Source organism: Equus quagga, unplaced genomic scaffold (assembly GCF_021613505.1).
Source record: "Equus quagga isolate Etosha38 unplaced genomic scaffold, UCLA_HA_Equagga_1.0 73442_RagTag, whole genome shotgun sequence".
In the NCBI taxonomy this organism is placed as follows: Eukaryota; Metazoa; Chordata; class Mammalia; order Perissodactyla; family Equidae; genus Equus; species Equus quagga.
In genome coordinates, this window is record NW_025802777.1 from 1,711,603 (window position 1) to 1,734,422 (window position 22,820).

The following is a 22,820-nucleotide window of genomic DNA, read 5'->3' on the forward strand; positions in this document are numbered from 1 at the left end:
CGCACTCCTGTGTCCTGCAGCACACTGGACACGCTCTGCACCGAGCGGCCATAGCTGCCAGGGTCTTGAGAAGGCACCCAGACCTACCTCAGGTACATGCCGATGGCGTAGGCGCAGAGGAAGGAGTAATCCAGGGCCCCGAGCAGCTGCTGGTAGTTGTCCCGATCTACACGGGGAAAATCACAGGAAAGGCGGAGACTGTCAGCTTTCACTAAATATCGGTTCGTGTTCTGGAACGGGGCAATAAAATACAGAACGCCTGCTCTCCAAGTGTGGGTGGTGGACTCAGAGGAGAAAGGGTGGTTCTGAACACAGAAAATACGGCAGCACATCTTCTGTTTGGCTTCTCGACAAAGGGAAATAAAGTCGCCACATTTTCAAATAATCACTAAATAAACAGGAGTAGCTAAAATCCCCATTGCTCACGGCGAGCATGTGGTTTACTCATTTTGCTTCATACGTCACACTAGCTTTCCTTCAGCCTCCCCCACCCCGCCCGCCGCCTAGGCCAGCCCCACACCACACCTCTGGGATTTCTCTCCTTTCCACCCACAGTGCATGCTCTGCCAGTCCCAACTTCCAGGCTTGACAACTACAGCCCACGAAGAGACTCTCTTCTCCGGTGGCAACACCTCGGCACACAGGCCCCGTGGAGGCAGAGGCAGCTGAAGGGGGAAGAACTGATGGGACAGAGCTGTCCCTGGAGACGCAGTCACGTTCAAGAACATCGTCAGTGCTGCGCAAACTGGCAAGGCTGGAAGTCAGGCAACGCCAGCCCTGTCCCGGCACTCGCCAAATGTGCAGGAGCCCTGTGGGACGGCCCACTTCAGTAACCGGACAACACGGTGGCTGTTGGAGAACTCACCAAACGGGGCCCAGCCGCAGTCAGTCTCGTTGTCTGGGCGCTGGTGAGGGGGGACATCACCGGCTTTCTGGTTCTGGCTGTTGAATTCGACTTCGCCCTCATTCACAGCAGCACAGTACCTGTGGAGCTCACCCTGGACAGGCATGAGGAGGACAGAACCAGAGGGAGAGGATACCCTCAGGTGAGGCTCAGCGGGCGCCACGCAAGAGCAGCTGGCCCTCTCAATGGCCTTCCAAGGTGACGGCGTTCTCGGGGGAAGCAGACACCATCCGGGGCAGTCTACATGACCCACGGAATGTCTGCCGTGAGTGCGGTTTCTCGGGCTCTCCTGAGCACACACACAGCACGTACAGGGCCATCTAAAGATGACTGACCACTCAGAGCAGCTGCACAGCTGAAAGCTGACTGCCTGTCATCCTCAGACCCCCTGCCCAGAATGGAAGAATGGATTTATTTTGCTAGATTTATACAACTGAATACTGCCCAGCAATACAAGAGAGCAAGTTACAGGTCCACGCAACAATGAGGATGAATCTCACAAAATAAGCCAGACACAAAGCAGCACAAATGGTGGGACTCCATTTACGAAGTTCAAGAACAGGAAATGAACCCACGGGAACAGTGATGAGAACTGTGGTTACCCGGAGGAGGGTTAGCGACCGGGCGCGGGGAGCCTCGGGGAGCCGGAAAGGGGCCAGACCTTAACCTAGGCCATCACTACCTGGGTGAGCTCGTAAATATTTGCCAGGGTAGACACTTAAGATCTGTGTACTATGTGCAAATCATACGTCAGTAAAATAGAAAGCTGAGGCAGAAGGCCACCAGCCCACCAAGCTCTCCAAGGAACCAGCAAGCAGGGCAGGAGACAGGCGCTCATCTCGGGGCGGGGCAGTGTGTGGCAGGGGAAGATAAGGTTCGGGAGCCCCATGACTGACTGGTGGTGAGAGCCTGGGCGAGGTGTGCCCATCCCTGTCTCAGTGCCCTCACCTGTGGAACAGCTGCTGGGATCTGTGAGGCTGGACACCACGTCTTCAGCCTGCTGCTTGGGACAGGGTGGCCCACGAGAAATGGCAGGCAGTGCAGTGGGGCCTGGAGGCAAGCTTGTGGATGGGGAGGTCTGCCAGGGATGGGGAGGAGTGGGCAGAGGGGCTGTGCGCAGGCCTCCTCCTTAGGGCGCTCCTTAGGAAGAGGAGCTGACACTCCAGGAAAGCGCCACACGACAGCCGGGCCCCATCTTGTAATGCGGCAACCTGTATAACAGGTCACTTGTTCCATAACACACAGGAGGCCACAGACGGGACTCCACGCATCTGCCGTAAAGCCTGGTGGCCACATGCATCCCCTCCCCAGATGGCCTCCCACTTCTCTCCTGCTGTGCGTTTTCTGGGTTTTTCGCTACAAGTCGTGCAGATGAACCAATCCATCAGGTGTGAGCGAGGGCAGAAAGGAGGTGTCCTCAAGACCAGGGAGGTAGCCCTTAGGGGCAGCAGGGTCCTGAAAGAGGTGTCCTTTAGTGAGCTGGACCCTAGAGAGGCCGAGGCCTGGAGGGCTGGTTGCGAGGAAAGCTGGCCGCGGAAGGAGCATCTACCCCAAGGTCAGGACACAGAGCAGGGGCAAGGAGTGCCCCCCGTCCAGCAGGTGGGGGCAACCACAAGTCCTGTCCACCACCTTCGCTTTGTGCGCCTCCGGTCTCTTCAGGCGGGAGCCGTCAAAGAGGCTGGTCACCTCTGAAAGGCTGCCCTTGTCAGGTCTCTGGTCAGCCTAGGATGGACACCTCCGGATTTTACATGGACCCAGGCCACTGAGACTCGGCACGGCACGCAGGACTCAGCTGCTCTGTGGTCATGTGGCTCTGTCATCATCACTGGGCTGTTCGGCTATAATTTAAACATTGATCTAAAAAAAAAAACTAGGCAAGGGCTCCGCTTTACAAATTCCAAGTAGCTATTTGCCAAATCGCTTTCCTCAGCAGGTCTCATCCTCCCCAGGCCAGGCTGGGTCATCTCGGATTGCTCAGGGGCCCTCCCCTGCTCCTGCCTGAGCCCAGCGCTCACCCATGTGGCTGTGACTACGACCTCAGGATGGAGCCCTGGGGAGGCCCACCGCCCTTCCTCTCCGTATGAAGCAGGCATTCTCAGCATCTCCTGCTCTCGGTTTCATGCCTGCCCCATCATCACCCTCGGAGGTCAGGCGTTTCTGCCCACCTTTCCTGCAGCTCCTCATGGAAGCCACGTGGGCCAGACCCTGAGGCTTCACCGATGCCATCCACCTTTAACCCAGAAAGCCTCAAGTGGGCTGGGAGGGAGCCAGTGAGCAGGGCTAGAGTGGGGTTTCTCCTGCACGCCTTACATGGAAGCAAGAGAAAAGGAATGCTGTAGACACTGTTTCAGATGGGATTTTCATGTCATCTTTCATCATCTAACATTCCCAGGGAGGAACCGTCCATGAGAAACAGAAAAGATTAGAAATGACCCCTTTTTGTTTCATAAATGAGCAGAAATGATTTTCTGTTTTGGTTGGTCCTGTGATGAGAGGCGGCCTAGCATCCTGGCCAGGGACTTGGGCTCTGAGCTGGGATCCCGGTGGCACTGCTGGCTTCCAACCGTGGCCAAGTCATGTGAACTCCCTACCATCAGTTATGGAGCTGGTACAATCCGGCCTGTCCCAGCGCTGCTGTAAAGATCAACTACATGTGGAGAGAGCTCCTCTCCAGGTCCCCAGCCCTCGAAAGGGCTCAGCGACCGGCAGCTGTGAGTGTGGGAGTCCACCCGCACAGCAACTCCACTCAGCCCCTGCCCTCATTCGGCTCCTTTCTCTCCCCAGCCCTCCTCTTCCATGTTAGAAATGCAGTCTCCACCCCTCAACCTGTCGAAAGGCTGCACCAAAAGCAATACAAGATTATTACTCCGGCGTAAAGGGTTCTGAGGATAGTCAAATAGTCACGTGTTCGTTTTCCACAATGCTGCTATATTGTAATATGTCAACGAACTTTATTCCCAAAACCTGGTGTTTAATGGAAAATCAAGGATTAATGAAGCTAAGATGAACTGATCAGAAAACCCCCACAAGATTAACTAATTCTTATCATGAAAATCATTCACGGGGAGCTAGACGTTTGCATTCATAAAAGTAGGCTCCTTTGCAAACGTTTTACACAAGTGCCTTTCAACAGGTAACATATAAAGTTAATCCACGTGTTACTCCAGGCAGTTATTAAAAGTCGATTAATCAAAAGAGTGCCTGGCAACTGAGGAAAACGTTTCTGAAATGCCAAAGGAGGAAGAGCAGAATACAACATTCTAGGTACACGATCCTCACAATTATTTAAAAATGTCTAACACACAATGGAACAGCAACAACAAAATAAACAGCAAAACACCAGATGGATTGGAAGGTGGGGAGCGGGAGAAGACAGGTGTCAGCAGGACGGAAGAAGAAAACAGCCATGAAGTCACAGGGCAATGTGTGCAGGGGAGGGGCGGGGCCAACAGTAGGACACGGGGCATTTGCACTCCTCTCCTATCCACAGGCTCCCTCTCCCGCCTGAGCCCCTCCGCCAGCACTGGGCAGCAGAAGGGCATCCTTTGCACGATGGGCAGGCAGCTGGAGCAGGAACGTTCTTTCCAAAGCCCACAGTGGAGCAGACTGAAGCTCCGTGAGTTCTACACTCGACAGGTCCAGGCCGTCACTTAGGCACAAGTATCTTTTATACGAATGGACATTTAATGAAGACTCCATTCTTTCAACTCGGAGCCTTGGCAACTTCACATTGAGAAACTCTCCTTTCATTCACTCATTCATTCCAAAAATAGGGGTTGGGGACCTCCTGGGCTCTCAGCCCTGCCTGGCCCTCAGGCTTCAGAGCCGCTGCTGCTTCTCTGTAACTGAGGCGGCCCAGGCGGGAATCTGCAAGGGGTGCAGAAGATGCTGAGAGGCGACCACGGGAAGGGCAGGATGGTCAGAGCGGGGGTGCAGGCCTCATCAGCAAACCCAGGAGAGGGTCGTGTCAGTTTCACGCCGCCTCTCACGACACCTAGTGAGAGCTGAGTGTGTGCGCACATGTGCACGTGTGTGTACACGCGTGTATACATAATCCATATGAACTGGATGTGTTTGGTAAACTTTCTATGGCTCATCAGGTTGTGTGGGTCCATTTATTTTAGCTCATCCTTTACACTCCTTTTATAAGGCTCTGGATTAAAACAACCCTCCAAAGCACTATCCAAAAGAAGTCCTAGAAGAGAAATGACAGTTTGGTGCCTGCTGTGGTCTAAATGTTTGTTTTCCCCAAATTCATATGTTGAAACCTACCCCCAAGGTGATGGCATTAGGAGGTGGGGCCTTTGGGAGGTGAGTGAAACCCTCATGAATGGGATTAGTGCCCTAATAAAAGGGACCCCGGAGAGCTCCCTCGACCCCTCCACCACGTGAGGACATAAGGCAGCGGCCATCTGCAAGCTGGAAGAGGGCCTTCACCAGAGCCCCACCATGCTGGCACCCAAGCTGGGCCTCCCAGCCTTCGAACTGGGAGTAACACGTTGCTGCTGTTTACAAGGCACGCAGCCTCTGGTATTTTGCTATAGCAGTGTGAGTGGATTGAGGCAGCACCCAGCAGGAAGATGAAAGAAGCTGTGCCCGTTTACAAGAGCACGTGGATGTGGTCAGTTCGTCTGAGTCAATCACAAGTGCCACAGAAACGGAGCGAATGCCACAGGCACATGCGAACATTACCCACTCACAGGTACACCCAAATACCCAGGGATGCGTTCCCGTCACTGCTTGTTTCTGGAATCAATCTACAGTGACTTATGTACACCTTACGCTTACTCAAAATACCTCCTGCAAATCTTTCCGAATTGACTGGATTGGCTCTAATTAATTCTTTTTAAGTAGTTGCACATACCACAATATGGATTTGCCATAATTTATTCAAACTTTCACCTGCTGATTACGTTCACATCATATCCAGCGTTTTTTTTCCTTTCTTTTTTTATTGCAAACAATGCTATGATAAAGATGCTTATGCAGACACTCCTAAGTACAGGCACTTTTATTTTTTTATTTAATTAATTAATTTATTTAAAGATTTTTTTTTCCTTTTTCTCCCCAATGCCCCCCCGGTACATAGTTGTATATTCTTCATTGCGGGTCCTTCTAGTTGTGGCATGTGGGACGCTGCCTCAGCATGGTTTGATGAGCAGTGCCATGTCCGAGCCCAGGATTTGAACCAACAAAACACTGGGCTGCCTGCAGCGGAGCGCGCGAACTTAACCACTCGGCCACAGAGCCAGCCCCCAGGCACTTTTATTTTTATGGGTGAAATCCCAGTCAAAGGACTGAAGGATGTGTATTTTTTTATTTCAACAGGTGTTACCATAATGCTTTCCAAAAGGCTGTAATACTCACGCTTCATGGAAAGTCTTTTTTCCCCAGCACTGCCAGCAACCGGGGCTCTTACTCTGTTAAGCGTTTGCCAGTTGGTGAGTATAAAGTGGTCTGCAGTCATTTTAGCTGCATTTGTGAATACTAGCAGGCTTGCACACAGTTCATCCAGTTCTTGGAAACTCAGAGCCCTTCTCTGGGAACCGCCTCTTTGTCCCCTGTCTCCCGTTCCTTTGGGTTTCCCAACTTCACACCCCTAAGATGGACATAATGTTCTTGGATTTTTAATTTTTTACATTTAAATCTTTAATCCATGCATTTTTCGTAAGCTAGGGATTCAACTTTACTCCTTCTGGGTGAGTAACTACCTGTGCTGGCAGCATTCATTAAGCAAGCTATACTTTGCCCAGCGCCTTTGCCAAACAGCCCCTTTTTCCTATTCTAGTCTACTGACCTCTTTGTCTATTCTTGTGCAATACCACAGGCTTCAAAAATGTTATCTTTTTCACACTTTTCTTGGTAATTAATTCTTGGACATTCTTTCATGTAAACTCTAAGATTATTTTATTTGATTGAAAAAGACACTGCTGAGATTTTCATTGGAGTTGCATTCTATATAACACAATACTGGGAACACTGGAACTTTCCAGATAGTAAGTTTCTCACCCAAAGCCACAGTATGCGCTTCCAACTTTCCAGGCTGTGTTTTCCATCTGCCACTGAGGATTGTACAGCTTTCTTCTCAAAGGTCCTGTGTGTGGGGGGGCTCGGCACCCCCACTCAGACCTGTCAATGTCACCATGCCCCCGGGCACAGGGCTCCTGCAGCTCAGACTCTGCCTGAGGACCTCCCTGCCTTCAGGTTTTTGCCCTGGCCCAGCCCCCAGCCCGGGGGAAGCGCCCCCAGAGGTGTCCTGCTGGCACGGCCCAGGCCCACCTGTCAGCCGGGCTCAGCTAGGAGGCTGCAGCTGGAGTAGGAGCAGCACTTGGACCCCATCTCCTCCCGGCCCTGTTTGCATCATCACCTCCCTCTTTTTCCTTTTTGCTATACTAAAATCAGAAAAGTATAATGTGTCAGCAGTGATTACAGGTAAGTCTGAACAGTTATGGTGGCCTAAATCTGACACGACACGTCACGCCACTCTACAAACGACATTAAAGAATGTGAATCACTTTATAATTCACAACCCCTCGTGATCAATTCCAGATAAGCAAATAATTCTCATTTTCTTCTGCTTATAATGTGCTAGGACATATGGGCTGTAGATAATTCAAACTGTTCTTGGAATCAACAGCATCATCACTAACTACTTCTGGTTTTGTAATAAGAGGCACTAAGGCGTGAAAACTCTGTAAGGCATTATAGTTTCAGTTGCCCTTATTTACTTTATGTAGGTGACATCCTTCTCTGTCTTAAAAGACGGAGAACCCAGGATTTGACATAAGGCCAATGCGTATGCAGGCAGAGCTAAGGCACGCAGTCAGAAAAGCTGGGTGTGGCGCTGTGAATGTTCTCAGTACTCGACACACCAGAGATCTCACGGGAGAGAGGTTAAGAGCCGAGACCCCGGAGCCAGCCTGACCCACGCAGAATTCACCTGAGATGACACTGGCCCTGCAGGAAGGAATTAAGCTCCTGAGTCTCAGTTTCCTCATAAGGACACTCACAGGGCTGCTGTGAAGTTTACATTAAATAATGAGTGTGCGCACCTTGTCGTGCCCTGGGGCTCGACCAGCGGCAGTTACTGCGACTTGTGAAATACTCAGACAAGAGCTGCCCATGAGATCTCCCCTTCAGTAAGCCCGAAGCCCCCTGCAGGGCAGCCAGGAGAGTGACCTGGAACAATGCTGCATCCCTTCCTGGCTAAGTGGGGACCCACGTGACCACCAGATGGAATCCAAGTGCCCTGCCACAGAGATCCTCCATGGCCAGCTCACCACGATGCCTGTGTCCCAGTACAGACCCTCCGCCCATCAGGCTGGCAACTTCATGGTGATGCCCCACCCTCCATCTAGGACTCTAGGCATTGGCCCCATCATCCAAACGCAGCCTTTCAGGATCAATCCTGAAACGCCAGGAAGGCTCCCTGACCACTACTGCTCCTTCAGTGCCACGGTGCTACTAAGGCCTCTGCAACAGCCTCTTTCATTTTATGACACGCCTTGTTCTTGAGCCATACGTGTATTTCCGTAACCAGGAAGACAAGAAGCAGTAGTGTTGAAATTTACCGTGGCTGGCCCTTGGTTCTGATTTTAGAGTCACGGGTAGAGTGGATTAAGGCCCACCACCTCTTCTCCTACTCTTACCTCTCTTTTGAAAACCACATTTTTAAAGGTCTCCAAACATTTCCATAGTCATTACAACTTGGTGAATCAAAAAAGTGAAAATTTTGCAAGCAACTTGAGGGGCATGGAAAATTCCTGCTTCCTAGGGGTCAAGGAGGACTTTTAGAAGCTTTTGAGTAAACGGATGACGATGTTTGACATCCCCTGGGAGTCACATCCACTGTCCACAGAAGCACGGCCTCGGGGCTGCCTCTCCCACCGGCCTGAGCGCTGGAGGGCAGCTGGGCAGCTGTCTGGCGGGCAGCAACTGAGGGAGTGGAGGAAGCACCAGCACAAAGGCCACCAGCATTACAGACCTGGCTCTTCGTCCCTGCCAACGACTATAAATGAGGGAGGGGCAATGGAGCTGTCAGTGAGCTGTCTTTGGCACTGGACAATTTCCTTATTCTTTTGACAAGAAAGAGTCAAAAGCCATTCAAGCCTGTTGACAGTCTATAGGCAACGTGATGTAACTCCAAGGAGGGTTACAAGGCCATCTTGCTTTTTCCCAGCTTATAACTACTATACCTGACTGTCCGCTTTAACCTTCTTTACTCAAAGTCTACTTAAATGCCTGCTTAACAACTTCCTGCCACCCAAACTCAAACAGAAACCCAGTGTTCTAAGAACAACGGAGACCCACGACCACAGCCAGACGCAGCATCAAGACGCAATGATCGTAGAAGCAATCTGGGGAACAACTTAAGACCGAATATATTTGGAGAGAAAATCACACAGGATAGAACAAATATTTAACTAAGCTTTAGAAGTCTGGGACTGTCAACTAATATGACCGAAAGTGTACCACCTCTGAAGTGATAAATCCTGAAACATTTTAATCTCAGAAAAGAGAATCGAAAAACCAAAGCAGCAAAACAACTAGCTTCTAAACAATCCATTTTCTCCATTTATCTTACCACCCTCCCCCTCTCGCTCCCCTCAGATTGGCTTTTAAAGTAACTAGTTCCTTAGAGACATTACAGGCAGGGTATGAAATTGAGTGCTTTTTATACTTTCTTACCTTAACTATGCTGATAGGCTTTCGAGATAAGTGGAAACTTGCATACAGCAAAAATGTCAAAATAAAAATGAAGGCTCGGTACCTGAAACACAAAACAGTGGTAGGAGATGACATAAAATAACATAAGATGCATTAAGAATATGTTATAACCGTATTCTTAAATTTTCTTATGCTGTATGTTATTCATTCCTATATCAATTATCAATCCTATTTATAATGTCACTACAGTATTACGTTTAAAAAATTTGCCACTTTTGCTTTGTCCAAGTTGAAACTATTTAAAAAAAACTATAATCAAAGAGAAATTTGGGACTCAGAAGATGAACACGTGTTTACAAAGCAGACAAAAAGGAATGATTATTTAGTTTGTAACAAAATAAACTCCAAGTGTCTTGTAAGCCTGGTATCCTGGGCATTTAAGATCATACTTTCTAATTTTTAGCTTCTATGCAACTTTTTAGGACACAAGCAAGGAAGAAATAGAAAGATTTCACAGACCTCAGTGAGAACAACTCAGTGATGCTGACAAACTATGCATAAGGCTGATGACATTAAACATACTGGCCCCAGCCCCTGCTGCTCTCTTTGGTTTATGAGAAAAGCAGTTCAGGAGGAAGTACCGAAATGTACGGAAGACTGCAGAAAAGAAGTCTCGTGAGAAGATAAACGTTCATTCCAGGCTAAACGCTTGAACCACTCTATGGAACAACATTTCTTAGGGGAAGAAAACAGGTCAGGAGGAAAAACTACTTGGCAGGAGATGAAGAGCAGGGGCTCCCACCAGAAGGCAGCCCTCTGTGTCCTGAGGCCCGGCCCCTGACCCTGAAGGGCCGGCCTGTTCTGGCCTGGAAAGGCCAATGTCTTTCAGATGGTGTGCCGGCTCGGACCCATAATTACCTAAGACAGAGGCCCAGAGACAGAACAAAGAGGGGCACGCTCCACCTCCACAGAGGGGCCACAGCCCCTGGGGATGGCCAGTCATCCCAAGGCCCTCGATGGTGCCAGCAGCCCTCCTCCTGTCTCACGCCCACATTTTCAACGTTGTGATTGACTCCTGAAGGGTGGCTTTATGTGAATAACAGACTCCTTGGGGTGCCTGCCCCTCTGGCCACCAGGAAAGGTAGGGGTCAAATAAATATTTCCAGATTTTTGTTTTCAATAAAGCTATTTCAAGTGAGACAAAAGCATCGGTGGAACTGTGGGGCTCAGACCTATAGCTCTGGAGTGCCTGCCCCTCAGCGAAAGGGGCCGCCACACGGCCTCGCGAGGCACTCGTAGAGACTTGCTAAGGGAGCAGAGGGGGGGCCCCATGCTCTCCGCTTCATCACGGAAACACACACTGACCTATTTCTAGGACTCTTTGCTCTCAAGCCCATGCCAACAACCAGATAGGAGAGGAATGAAACTATAAAAAATGAGTGTATAATTTACCCCAAAGAACAAAGAGCATGCAGGTACAGTGAATTAGTTACGGAAGTCCAGGCCCTTGCCCCCGTGTTTCTGAAAGTCACCCGTTTTGGTAGGGGAGGGAGGTCTCTCCATTCCTCGCTTGAAGCCCTCTGTTGTCCCACGCGCTGCTCCTGTGCACTAGCAAGGAGGCTTCTAGGCCACTGGAACTTTATGAGCCCTCAATACCCAAACCTCCAGCCCAGGGCTAGTCTTGCTGTCACTTACATCCCCACTGGCGGTAATTTACTAGGACAGGTGCAGCCTAGAGGGGACCTGCTCTGCCCCCATTTGGGGACAGGGCTCCTTTTCCAGTCTCCACAAGGAACATGAAAAAGTTCTCAGACTCTACCTCTGGCATGGCCCAAATGGAGTCAGAGAAGAATCGGAAGCCCTTAAGGATACTACATGCCACTAGCTTACAGGTGTGTTATCAAGCAGGAGAATCTGAATTTCACACTCAGCCAGCGAAGAAGAACTTTGAGAGAGCGGCTCTACTTAAATAGACTTTGGGTTCACGCTCTACTCTCTACCCAGACATAAACAGAATGTTCTATTTATAAATATCCTATTTTTATTAAGTATATTAATATATTTATTAAATAGAATAACTAAACCCAGAAATAAAGAGCTCCTCTGTATGTCCAGTTAAGGTCTGAAGAGCCCTGGGGCCCTGAGACACCTGCATTCCAAGGCTGTCATGTGTCCAGCTTATTGGAACCTAGCGGCCATCCCTGGGCCAACGGTCTCCATTTGTGGGCCTCTGTCCTCCATCCCTGGGCTGCTGCCTCCTTCCCTGGGCTGCTGCCTCCTTCCCTGGGCGGCTGCCTCCATCCCTAGGCTTCTGCCTCCTTCCCTGGGCTGTTGCCTCCGTCCTTGGGCCTCTGCCTCCTTCCCTGGGCTGCTGCCTCCATCCCTGGGCTGCTGCCTCCTTCCCTGGGCTGCTGCCTCCTTCCCTGGGCTGCTGCCTCCATCCCTAGGCCTCTGCCTCCTTCCTTGGGCTGCCGCCTCCTTCCTTGGGCTGCTGCCTCTGTCCCTGGGCCTCTGCCTCCTTCCCTGGGCTGCTGCCTCCATCCCTGGGCCCTGGCCTCCTCCCCTAACTGGCAGTTCTGCAAGTAGTGCTCACCAGTCCAGACCTGGTGGAGCGAAGGTAGTTCCCAGAACTGCCTCTGGTTGGGGGATGCTGAGCTGGAGCACATGCTCAGGGATGCCCCATGAACACCGAGCCACAGAGCTGAGCAGCACTTCCCTCTGGACATTTTCAGTTTAGCTTTGTGTGGAAACAAAACACCTTGATGAGTCAGCCCCTTTGGGAGGGGTAACTGCCTGCAGGTTAGCAGGGTTATCTGAGAGAAGCTGTCCTGCCGAATCAGGGCAAAGGGTCAACCTACAGTGCAGACTGGAATTTTCCTAGCCAGAATATATGTCTCCCTAAGAGGAGCCCCTATCTTTTATTTAGCCAGTGTCAGGCCAGCTCTGCTTCCTCTATTTCCAAATCCGTCCTTCCTCCCTCACTTTGCTCATCTTATCCCCATAGCACTCGGGGGAGGGGAAGAGCCAACAGCTGGAGACCGGGCTTCCCTCTCCAGAAGGTCTGGCCACAGCCCCCGCTGGTCACTTTGGAACCACAGCAGCTGCCTCTAGGACTGGCGCCTTCCTAGTGGCCATCTCGAAATGCCTGTCCCGGAGAGTGAGCAGACATTTTACTGCTGCAGGACTGTCCTGGGTTACGGGACTAGAGTCCTAAACAACCCCCCGGAAGTCCCTTCCCATTCTGGAACTCTACCCTCATTTTCTTTCTTCCCCTATCATTCACGAAGCAAGGATCCTGGATGATATTTGTTTCCTTTTATCCATCTTGTACTGGGTTGAATATTGTCTGCCCAAAATTCATGTCCCCCCAAACCTGAGAACATTATCTTATTTGGAAGTAGAGTCTCGCAGATGAATTAGTTGAGCTCACACTGAACTCATACATGACCTCAAGTCCAATGAGATCCTACATCCAATGACATGTCCTTATAAAAAGCCATGTGAAGACTCAGAGACAGACAGGGAGGAAGACCATGTGATGACGGAGGCAGAGCAAGACAAAGAATGCCAAGGAATGTCAGCAGCCACCAGAAGTTAGAAGAGGCGAGAAAGGCCCCTTGCCTGGAGACTTCAGAGAGCATGGCCCTGCCCACACCTTGAGGTCAGACTCCGGGCCTCCAACACCACCAGAGAGAAACGTCTGTAGCCACCCAGTTTGTGGTACTTTGTTACAGCAGCCCCAGGAAACTAATACAATCCAATACTTTTTGTCTTGTGTTACATGTAGGCTTGTGAGTATTAAATAAACACAATTAAAAATGAATTATCTGATCTTTCATTCATCAGTGTTCCACTAACTTTTTTTTTAAAGATTGGCCCTGAGCCAGATCTGTTGCCGAACTTTCTTTTTTTTTTTTTTTTTCCTTTCTCCCTAAAGCCCCCCATTGCCTGGTTGTATATTCTACTTGTAGGTCCTTCCAGCTTTGCTATGTGGGATGCCACCTCAGCATGGCCTGATGAGCAGTGTTAGGTCCACAGCCAGGATCTGAACCAGTGAAACCCTGGGCCGCCGAAGCAGCGTGCACGAACACTTGGCCATGTGGCCGGCCCCCCACTTACTTTTCATAGTTACGTCTAACTGCAGCATTCTTGGCATCTACCAATATCGTAAGGATAGTGTTTGGGTTAACCCCAAGTTACCAGCAAAAGAAGCCTGTCTGGGCAATGACAGCACAGGACAGCTGTGCACCTGCAAAGCTCCCTTAGAAACACTCTTGAATATCACACATGTTCCCAGATGAACAGCAGTCAGCTCCCAGCTAGAGACTCAAGACAGAATATCTGTTGCCTTGTTTGACTGTTATTTATCTCAGTCATATGCAAATAAGGAATAAACAAATGTTTTAGATGAGAGTTACTGAGTAGTATGATTTGGCATAGAAATTAGTCCAAAGACATCCTTAAATTTAGCAACAATGAAACCACACACAGCTGTGACGTGGGTCCTTTTCAGAGCTCAGAGCATCCTAGGGGAGGCAGACGGTGTCAGTGACATTAGTGCTGATAAGTTGGTTAAGGTGCCATCTGCCAGATCGTCCCCTCAGTGAAGCTACAATTTTTCCCTCTCAGTAACTAACCAGGAACTTGTGGGGACATGGAGACTATGTGGAAACCCTCCAGGTTTCCCCCAATAGTGTGTGTCCTTTGACGATCCTCTCCTGAAATCAGCACTCCTCTGACGGCCTCAGAAGGCCGTGTTTCCACTGAGCACTCCTGCCCTGCTTGGCAGCTGGCACCGACTGTGGGGAAGAGCTCTCCTTTCTCCCATTTACGCATTTAGTTAATTAGAGCAGCGTGGACTCACTGCATTCTTATTTATTCAATAGGCTATAACTCATTTCCAGTATTGTTTATTTTAAGTCTCACATCCTCCCAGATTTGGCCAGTGACAACGCCTTCATCTTTAAGCACTTCCTTATTTTCTGGCACAGGATATTCCAGGCTCATCTCACCTTCCCTGCCCCAGTCCTGAGATCAGCCCAGTCTCCAAGGACGCAGGGCCCCTGCAGTGGGAAACGGCACCTGGAAACCAAGATCTGGCCCCAGGTGTGCTTGCTGCTGCTGGGCTGCTGCTGCTCCCAGGGCCTCTCAGTGGGGAGGGATGGGCATCTGACACACATATCACACCCACACACCCCCCCACATATATCTCTTCTGCGTTTCTCTCTAGTTTTTGAAGACATCTTTAATTCCAATCTAACACCATATGATTCATTCAGTGTCATGTTGCCCTCCCCCCCCCCCCCCCCCCAATATCTGTAATCCCTTCACCATCAGTGAGAAGCTGCCTCCCTTCTCGGGTATTCCTGACAAAAATGCATAATCTGAATCTAACATGAGGAAATACAAGACACACCCAAAACAAGGGACAGTCTATAAAAGAAACGGCTTGTATCCTTCAAAAATGTCAAGGTCATGAAAGGCAGAGAGGGGCCAAGAAAGAGCTCCAGATTAAAGGACACTAAACCCACAGGACACCTAAATGTAACGTGTGCCACTGGGCTGGATCCTGGGCCAGGACAGAGCTATGAAGGACATTATGGGACATTTGATACAATTTTGAATATAGCCTGTGGATAATAGTATTGTATCAGTGCTAAATTTCCTGATTTTGATCTTTGTGCATAGTTATATGAGAATGTCTTGTTCACAGGAAATGCATGCTGAAGTATTTAGAAATAAAAGGGCATCATGTAAATGTGTAAATAAAAGAATATGTATATTAATAATAAAAGAATAATGCAACTTATTCTCAAATGGCTCAGAAAAAATGTGTGTGTGTACATATAAATACACACATCTACACACACATACACACAGATGAGAGAGGGTGGAAGGAGAAGCAAATGAGGCAAAATGTTAAGAATCTGCCAGCGGAGCCGGGCCCCACAGCTGCACTCGATGCATTTCAACAGCCCTCTGGCCAGGTCCACCGTCCTCAAGACTCGACGTTGTGGGAGAGAGACCAGCAGCCGGCCTGCCTTAGGTCCTGGCCTGCCTCCTGTGGGACCTGCGCTGTACAGGGCAGGCCACAGGGATGGAGCCTCGAGGGCCCCCAGCGGCTGCCAGGGTGGGATGGAGAGTCCTGAGGCTCACCTGCCTGTCACTCTGCACACAGGGAGGAAGTCGATTCCCCAAGGAAACCAAAGTGCTGCTAGAAGGGGCAGTGCATGCTGAGTAGAAAAGCCTAAAAACATCCTTCACAGGAATGTTAGAGCCATTCTCTTCTTTTACAGCTAAGGAAGCTGAGATCTAGAAAGGTTAAATAACTTGTAAAGGTCAAAGAGCAAGTTTGAGGCAGAGATGGAACAGAAATTAAGACAAATGCTCTATATCTTTGCTACCCAAAGTGTGGTCTATGGGCCCGAGGCAACAGATCTCTTGGGAAATGCAGGTTCTCAGGCGCCACCCCAGACCTACTGAGTCAGAATCTGCTTTTTAACAAGTTCTCAGGGTGAGTCACATGCACTCGAAAGTTTGAGAAGTGCTGCTCTGTCTTTGTAGGTCTCAGACTCAAAAAAAAAGAACCAGTGATATACAGGAGTTCTTTGTAACATTCTTACAATTTTCTTCTGTGAGTATGAAAACTGTATCAAAATAAAGTTACGAAACAGACAAAGAAGCTAAAGGGAAATCCCTCTAAATAAAAGGGATGCTCTGGAGCACTTGTGGCTGGTTTAGCAGTATGTGAGCTGTCAGCAGGGGACACCTCTGGAGAGAAGATGTCTGAAGTCACACTTGAGACCCTGTCGGGGCTCCACCAAACTGCAAGGGCCTGAGGAGCTGCACAGGGCATGCAGGCCACCAGTGGGTTGTCATGATGAAGGGGTCCAGAATACACCACTGTGGCATAAAAGTTACTTTGAGCAGAAAGCATCAGTTCCTGCAATCTCTTCCCTGCCTAGAGCAGAGCCTCCTGAAAGAGCTCAGCTGTCACCAATCCCACCTTGGGAGCAACTGGGGGAGACGGCTCCTCTCCCCAGAAGTGAGAAGCATGCACACCACACCAAAGAGACACTGTCACACCCCAGCACATCTCCCATCTGTTCTCCTAAGTGTCCATTTAACTTTCCAAAAAGTCATTGTTTTCCCATAAGCACCCTTCTCTTCCTCCTCTTCCCTTGTAAAACGGCAAATAAGCCCCAAATTATTTGAGTCACAGTTTTCTGTGAACTCCCATACATTCATGATTAAATCTGTCTTTTCTCTTGTGAATCTGTTTTCTGTCAGTTTAATTTGCATGCTCCCAATGACTGAACCTAATAGTGTAGGGGAAACTTGATCCTTCCAACAGAGATCAGCTGGGGAGAGAAAGCAGTCAGAAAGTGGGTGAGAGGCCAGAGATCCCAGCTCGAGACTCCGCTCTTGCCATCTGCTTCCTCCAAGAAGTGTGGGATTCATGAATCCACCCTGACAAGGATGCTCAGAGCATGCAAGGAATGGTGCTCTTAGAAAGTGGCGTTCTGGTCTGCATCTAACTTGTTTAGATTTCATTTTCCCTCTGAAAGTTCTGCCCCAGCAAGGCCACTCACTGAGCTCAGAATTAATACACTTATTTCACCCACAGCCATTTTACAGTCCTGCCAGTAATCAGCAGTCATTTTTCTGTGGGGAACCATGATTATTACAGAAACCACTGAAGACCACAAAAGAGTCCAAATGCTATCTGTCACCACCAGAAGCAAAGATGGACAACTCAGCAATGTTTCTGGACACAGCTTCCACCACCGACAGGCAATCGACAGTCACGGGGAGGCCAGTCATCCACATGTGTCTTATAATGAAACTGGGGGTGGGGAGCTGGCTGCACGGTGGCCCTCACCCACCGCCAAGGGACAGACCTGCCAGGACTTACCACTGGTCTCGGGAGAATGAGACAATGAAGCGAATGCCGACGGGGAGTCGAGCCATTTACGTCACACTGACCACGGAGCTTCTGTCACGAAATAGGATGCTTCATAAAGAGGTTACAAATCTGGCTCCAAGTCTCTCCCTCTTGCCCCTGCAGCTCACACAGGCTGGAAAGTGCATAGAGAAGTCCAGTTTGGTCTCGTTTCCCCTCTTCCCCTCTTCCATCCGGCAGAGATTCAGTTCTCTACAAGGAGAAGAAGGAGTTAAAAAGTGAGGTGTTCTGATAGTGGCACTGTCGAAGTCCCTGGCAGAAGTAACTCCCTGTATGGCTGTTACCCAGCCCAGATCAAAGCTGGATATCCAGTGCAACAGGGAGCTCCTGCCCTGAGAGCCACCAGGCGGAAGTAGAGGGTCTGCCTCAGGCAGCTGAAAGGTCACTGGGATGAATTTCACATGACGTTCTGATGACCATCACTGATGATTAACCACTGATTTCATCCGCACCTGGACGGAATCTAGAGATCAACCATTCACTCTTAACCACAATACTCTGCAGAACTAATATCAATATGCACATGAAACCAAGTATGTGCCCAGTGGTTACACCATGTGCTCATTGACCAGAACACGCCAGGGAACTGGACGGGGTCAGTTCCACCCACTGTGGACCAGGCCATGTCTGAGCCACAGTAACAGGGAGGAGTGCAGGGCTGCACAAGACGGCAGGTTATCAAACCAAGCATTTAATTGTGGCTTTGCAATTGAATCGAAGAGCATCTAATGCTGTGGGAGTGAACTTCACCTTGTATCTGCCTCTTCATTTCTCATCTCCTGTGGTCACCTCACAGGTCATGGAAAATGACTCCCATCTGAAGGCAGGGCTGAAGGCAGAGCAAGACAGGAAGGAATGGGCAGAGAGGGCTTGGAGCCCATAAGGGGCCTCTGCATACCAGTCTCCTGTCCCAAAGCCAACCTCACACTTGTGCTATTTTTCAGTTACCTTTTACGCTTGGCGACAAGAAATGTTTTGGATCAATACATTAAATACCACAGTACCCAGTGTGCAGGAGCATGGATTGTTCTACCTGAATACTTACGGAAATTCCCAGGTTATGTAATTTTTTGAAGAAAGCTACTTTTGAGTAGACAATCTCAATTTAAAGAAGCTAAAGTTTATTGAACGTTTTCCAACAACTTCCTTGGGATAAGTAATAGACACGTATAGAAAATCATTCAGATGTGGAAACTTAAACTATATTCCTACGTGCCCCTGTCTTCTCAGTGAGAAGGGCTGCCCCACCTTCACTCCTGCCCTCCCTGCAGAGCGAGCGCTCAAAAGAGGCTCCTTTTTCAATACTAACTTTTAGGAAAACATTCCAAGTTCTTGCTGAGCTTTCCTCCCAGAACTCCCCACCCTGCATCTCCTCTCAGGGAGGCAGTGGGACCCCTCTTCTCCAGCCAGAACCACACCTCTGCTCCTGACACAGATGTGAGTTCCACCTGCCCCCACAGCTGACCTCGGGCTGGGTAATCCTGGGCATGTCGCTTAAACTTTCCACTCCCTCACCTTCCCTGGCTAAAAAATAGGGGTGGTGACCCCTATCTTTTAGCGTTGTCATAAAGAGGAACTGAGAGAACCCATGGAGGGCCCTTAGCCCCGAGCCTGGTATGAGAGACGCACAGTGAACAGCAGCTGGTACCATTCTTGTGGCCTCGGGAGAGGAAGGCCAAGGGCTGCAGGTGACCGCCCCACTCCCGTTTCTTAGTTCAGAACCCAGCACAGAGCAAGCGCTCAAGGGTGTTGAATGAATTTCCACAAATGCTTCAAAACTGATTTTGCTCAAATCCCTAGATTTAAAAAAATATTTTACTAAATCTCTGCTCAGAATGAGTGGGCTCCTGTTTGGGCCTAAATGTACCTCAAGGAATAATTTTGCGATGATGACTTCAGAGAGAAGACTTGGTTTAGATTTTACAATGCGTGGAAACGGACGGTCAGGATCCAATTTCTTCCTCTGTCCAAACACTGCTGCTCTAGGCACAGCTTGTCTGGAAATATTCTATTGCCACCTACTGAATCAATTAACCGACAAATCTCAATTCAATTCTGGCAAAACCTGTAACCACAGGAAAAAAAATCCAGAAGGCACTGGAAAATCAGCTGGAGAAATCTCTATTTCCTTTTACAACAAGGCGGGTTCTTCCCCCTCTAAAATGGGTGAAGGTAAGCACCATAAATTCCCATCGTGGGTGCAATCAAGATGGATAAAGAGCGATTTTACATGAAAGGTGTTAAGAGCTCTATTTAATGAGGCCCCTTCCTCCAATGCCTGGGCAGTGCCCACTGACAACGCTTTCACGAGAGCTGGTCGAGACCTCCCCGTCACCAGTGATGACTCACGTGCTCTCCTGTGAACCCCACGACCACCCTGGAGAAGAGGCAGGGTGCACTTCAGAGAACAATGGGGTAGGTGGCTCGCCGGTCAGCTCAACTCTGTGGGGCAAATTCAGGTCGGTCCAGTTTCCCTAAGTCCCCTCCTCCTTCCCATCTCTCTCCTTCCAGCCTATCCCCTCCAAAGAGAGGGCAGCAGAAGGGCAGCAAATCACTTGGTCTAAACCCTGTTTTTGGCACACAGCCCAAGTACATAAAAAGAAAACACACTTTAAAAAAAAAAACGATCTTTATAGGCACCTCTGGAACTCACCACCCCAGCAGGGAAAAGTGTCAGAGTATCTAGTATCATACTACCGTCAAAGACAGTAATTTAAGAAACACCCCTTACAGCATCTCCATTAAATCTGTAAAATGCATGCCTTTATACCCATCTTCCCCAAAAGCACAACCTAGTCATCTACAAAACAGAACGACTGGAGGGCCCCGTGCATCATGCAGCCCCACCCTCAGACCCACCACTTGGTGGTCTGTCAGCCTCCAACAGTTCTGTGTACTCTTTGGAGACGAAAATAACGAGACTTGAAAGTGATGGCAAAAATAACATGGAAAGGGTGTTTCCAGAACTGAAGCGCCACTGTAAATATCAAAGCAGCATCATGCATATTTTAAATAACCGACAAAGTTTTTAAAGTGGATCTTATTTTAAGGCTAAGATGGGTGGGAAACCCATGTCTCCCAAAAAGTTTTCATACTTTTTTTTTTGCCGAGAGAAATAGAGAGAGAGAGGGAGAGAGAGAGAGAGAATACAACTTCATTTCCAGAGAAAACACTTCCTATGGTTTAGATTAATGGCAATGGCCACTATCCCTTTCCTGTGGCTTAAATAGGAAAGGGAATCCTCTGTCTGTACCACTGTCCTTTTTCCGCCGACAAACAGAACGGCAAAAATGGTCTGCACAAGATAGACCCTGCAAATGCAGCTCCAAAACTGCATGGTGAAACAGCCAGGGTCTAGAGCCCTGGGCTTCCAGCTCCATCTAAATTAATGAAGGAGCAATGGGGGAAATCTAATACAGTTACCGACTCAAGCGACTTCGCTGGCTTAAGTTCAAGGGCAGGCGGACGCTCCACAGGCAGTGGGCTCTGGGAGGCTACATGAAAGGCAGTCTGGCATTCCAGCTTTAGAAATTCAAACCTGGGGGTGGGGTGAGGGACTTGCCCGAATCCTCGGCTCAGATGCAAATCCTGACCAAACCGCCTCGGTCACCGGGTCACCAGGATCGGCAGCGTGGCCGCAGGGGTTGGGAGGGCAGGAGGGTGGGAGAAGGAGGAAAAAGATCCCGATGGTTGGCGGCGACCGGCTGGGGCACTTTCCGGCGCTTTAAGCCCTATAAATCCAGAAAGTCGCTGTCACTCGTGTTGCCCAGGAGGCTCACTGTCTCCGGGAACCAGCTGCTCAACAAACAACCCAGAGGCCCAGGGTGCTGGCGCCGCGAGCCTCGGGCGGCTGGTGCCCGGAGGAGACGGGCTGGGCGGGCACGCCCACGGCCCCGGCGCGGCCGAGAGCGCGGGGCTGTTCCTGCGGGGTCTCTGGACCCGCGCTGTCACCGCGGCGCGGGCGGCTCCAGCGGCCGGCTGCCGGCCCAGCGCGGCTCCCCCGCCTCCACTTGCCCGGAATCCCGCGCCGCCCGGTCCGGGGACGCCGGCGGGGGCGCCCGGCCGCTCCTGGAGCCCCCTCATTCCAAAGGCTTCCCTAGGGCACGAGGGGCTCGAGACCGCCCGGCCCGGCCGCAGGCCCGCACAAAGCCGCGCGGAGGAGCAGCAGCCCGCGGAGCGCGACCCCCGGCCCGGCAGGCGCGGCGCCCCTCCAGCGCGGGGCAGCGGGCGCCCCCCGGCGGCCCCTCTCGTCGCCCGCGGCGGCAGGTGCTGCGCGGTCCCGCCGCCCGAGTCTCGCGGCCCCGCAGGTGCCGGCGGTGGGGAGGGTGCCTGCGCCGCTTCTCCCGCCCGGTCCCCGTCCCGGTCCCAGTCCCCGAGCCCGCGCCTCACCTGCGCCGCCCAGGCCCGCGCACCACCGCCGGGCCGGCCGCCGCGGGCGCTTCCTGCTCGCGACTTCCTGGGGCGGCGCGCGAGGCCCGCCAGCCCCGCCAGCCCCGCCAGCCCCGCCGCCCCTTTCACTTTCCTGCGGCCCGCGGGACGGCGGCGGGCGGCTCGGCCCCTCCCCCTCCCGCTCATCCCCTGCGCCGGCCTCCACCGTTTTCCTGGGGTCCTCCCGGCCCGGCGCGCTCGCAGGTCCCTAAGAGCCCTGGGGATGCCGGGCCGGGGCGCCCCCACGCGGAGTGGTGCTGCCCGCCTGCCGGCTGTTGGGGCCCCCAGGCCATCGCCCGCTCAGAATTCTGGGCGGTCCTGTGTCCTTGCACCTGCCGGCGGGCGCACCGGCATTTACTGGCATGTTCTCTATTGGCCAACGGGGAGCTCCCCAAGGGCCCTTTGTCCTCAAGGTAGGTCTTACCCAACAGCAGCAAAGTGATGCGGCCCCCAGGAAGGACCAGCGCTAAAGAGGGCCTTTATTCCTAGCGCTCCTTCTCGAGGGTCAGGATCACGAAACCAGCATTCTCTTAAGTGAAAATGGGGCCCACAGCTACGTGGAACCATCTATTATCACACCTGTAGGCGTGTGACAATACAGCTCACGTGGTTAAGCTGGAGCAGCCCAGCCTGGCCAAGTGACCTGCATCGAGGCACTCTTGCTGGTGCCACCAGAGAGTTCCCATCTCACCCCAGGAATAATCCATCTGCGAATCGCACTCTCACTTCTTGCCAAAAATTGACCTTGGGTAGCCCCAGAGACGGGCCTGGTTATTTTCCTAGGGGTCCCCGCAGAGCACCCACAGTAGACACGCAGCATCCAACGCCAGCCCAGGGGCCCCACTCCCAGAAGAGCAC

General features: G+C 50.9%; 1 protein-coding gene across 13 annotated transcripts in view; it reads right to left on the reverse strand.

Moving 5' to 3' along the window:
* SLC37A1 (solute carrier family 37 member 1) overlaps positions 1-22,820 on the reverse strand; it is a 78,774-nt gene that overhangs the window by 43,559 nt on the left and 12,395 nt on the right. For 7 of the 13 annotated variants that reach the window (XM_046651597.1, XM_046651594.1, XM_046651599.1 and 4 more), the window contains exons 1-5: positions 21,073-21,174; positions 17,487-17,726; positions 9,593-9,674; positions 866-998; positions 88-166 (exon numbers count right to left, since the gene is read on the reverse strand). In XM_046651597.1, coding sequence (XP_046507553.1) covers positions 88-166; positions 866-998; positions 9,593-9,674; positions 17,487-17,542 — 350 coding nt within the window. In that variant the 5' untranslated portion in view covers positions 17,543-17,726; positions 21,073-21,174. Of the gene's footprint in view, positions 1-87; positions 167-865; positions 999-9,592; positions 9,675-17,486; positions 17,727-18,284; positions 18,304-19,401; positions 19,851-21,072; positions 21,175-21,923; positions 22,220-22,386; positions 22,514-22,820 lie in introns of those variants that run through there. The other 6 variants (XM_046651590.1, XM_046651588.1, XM_046651591.1 and 3 more) reach the window with 6 other exon arrangements.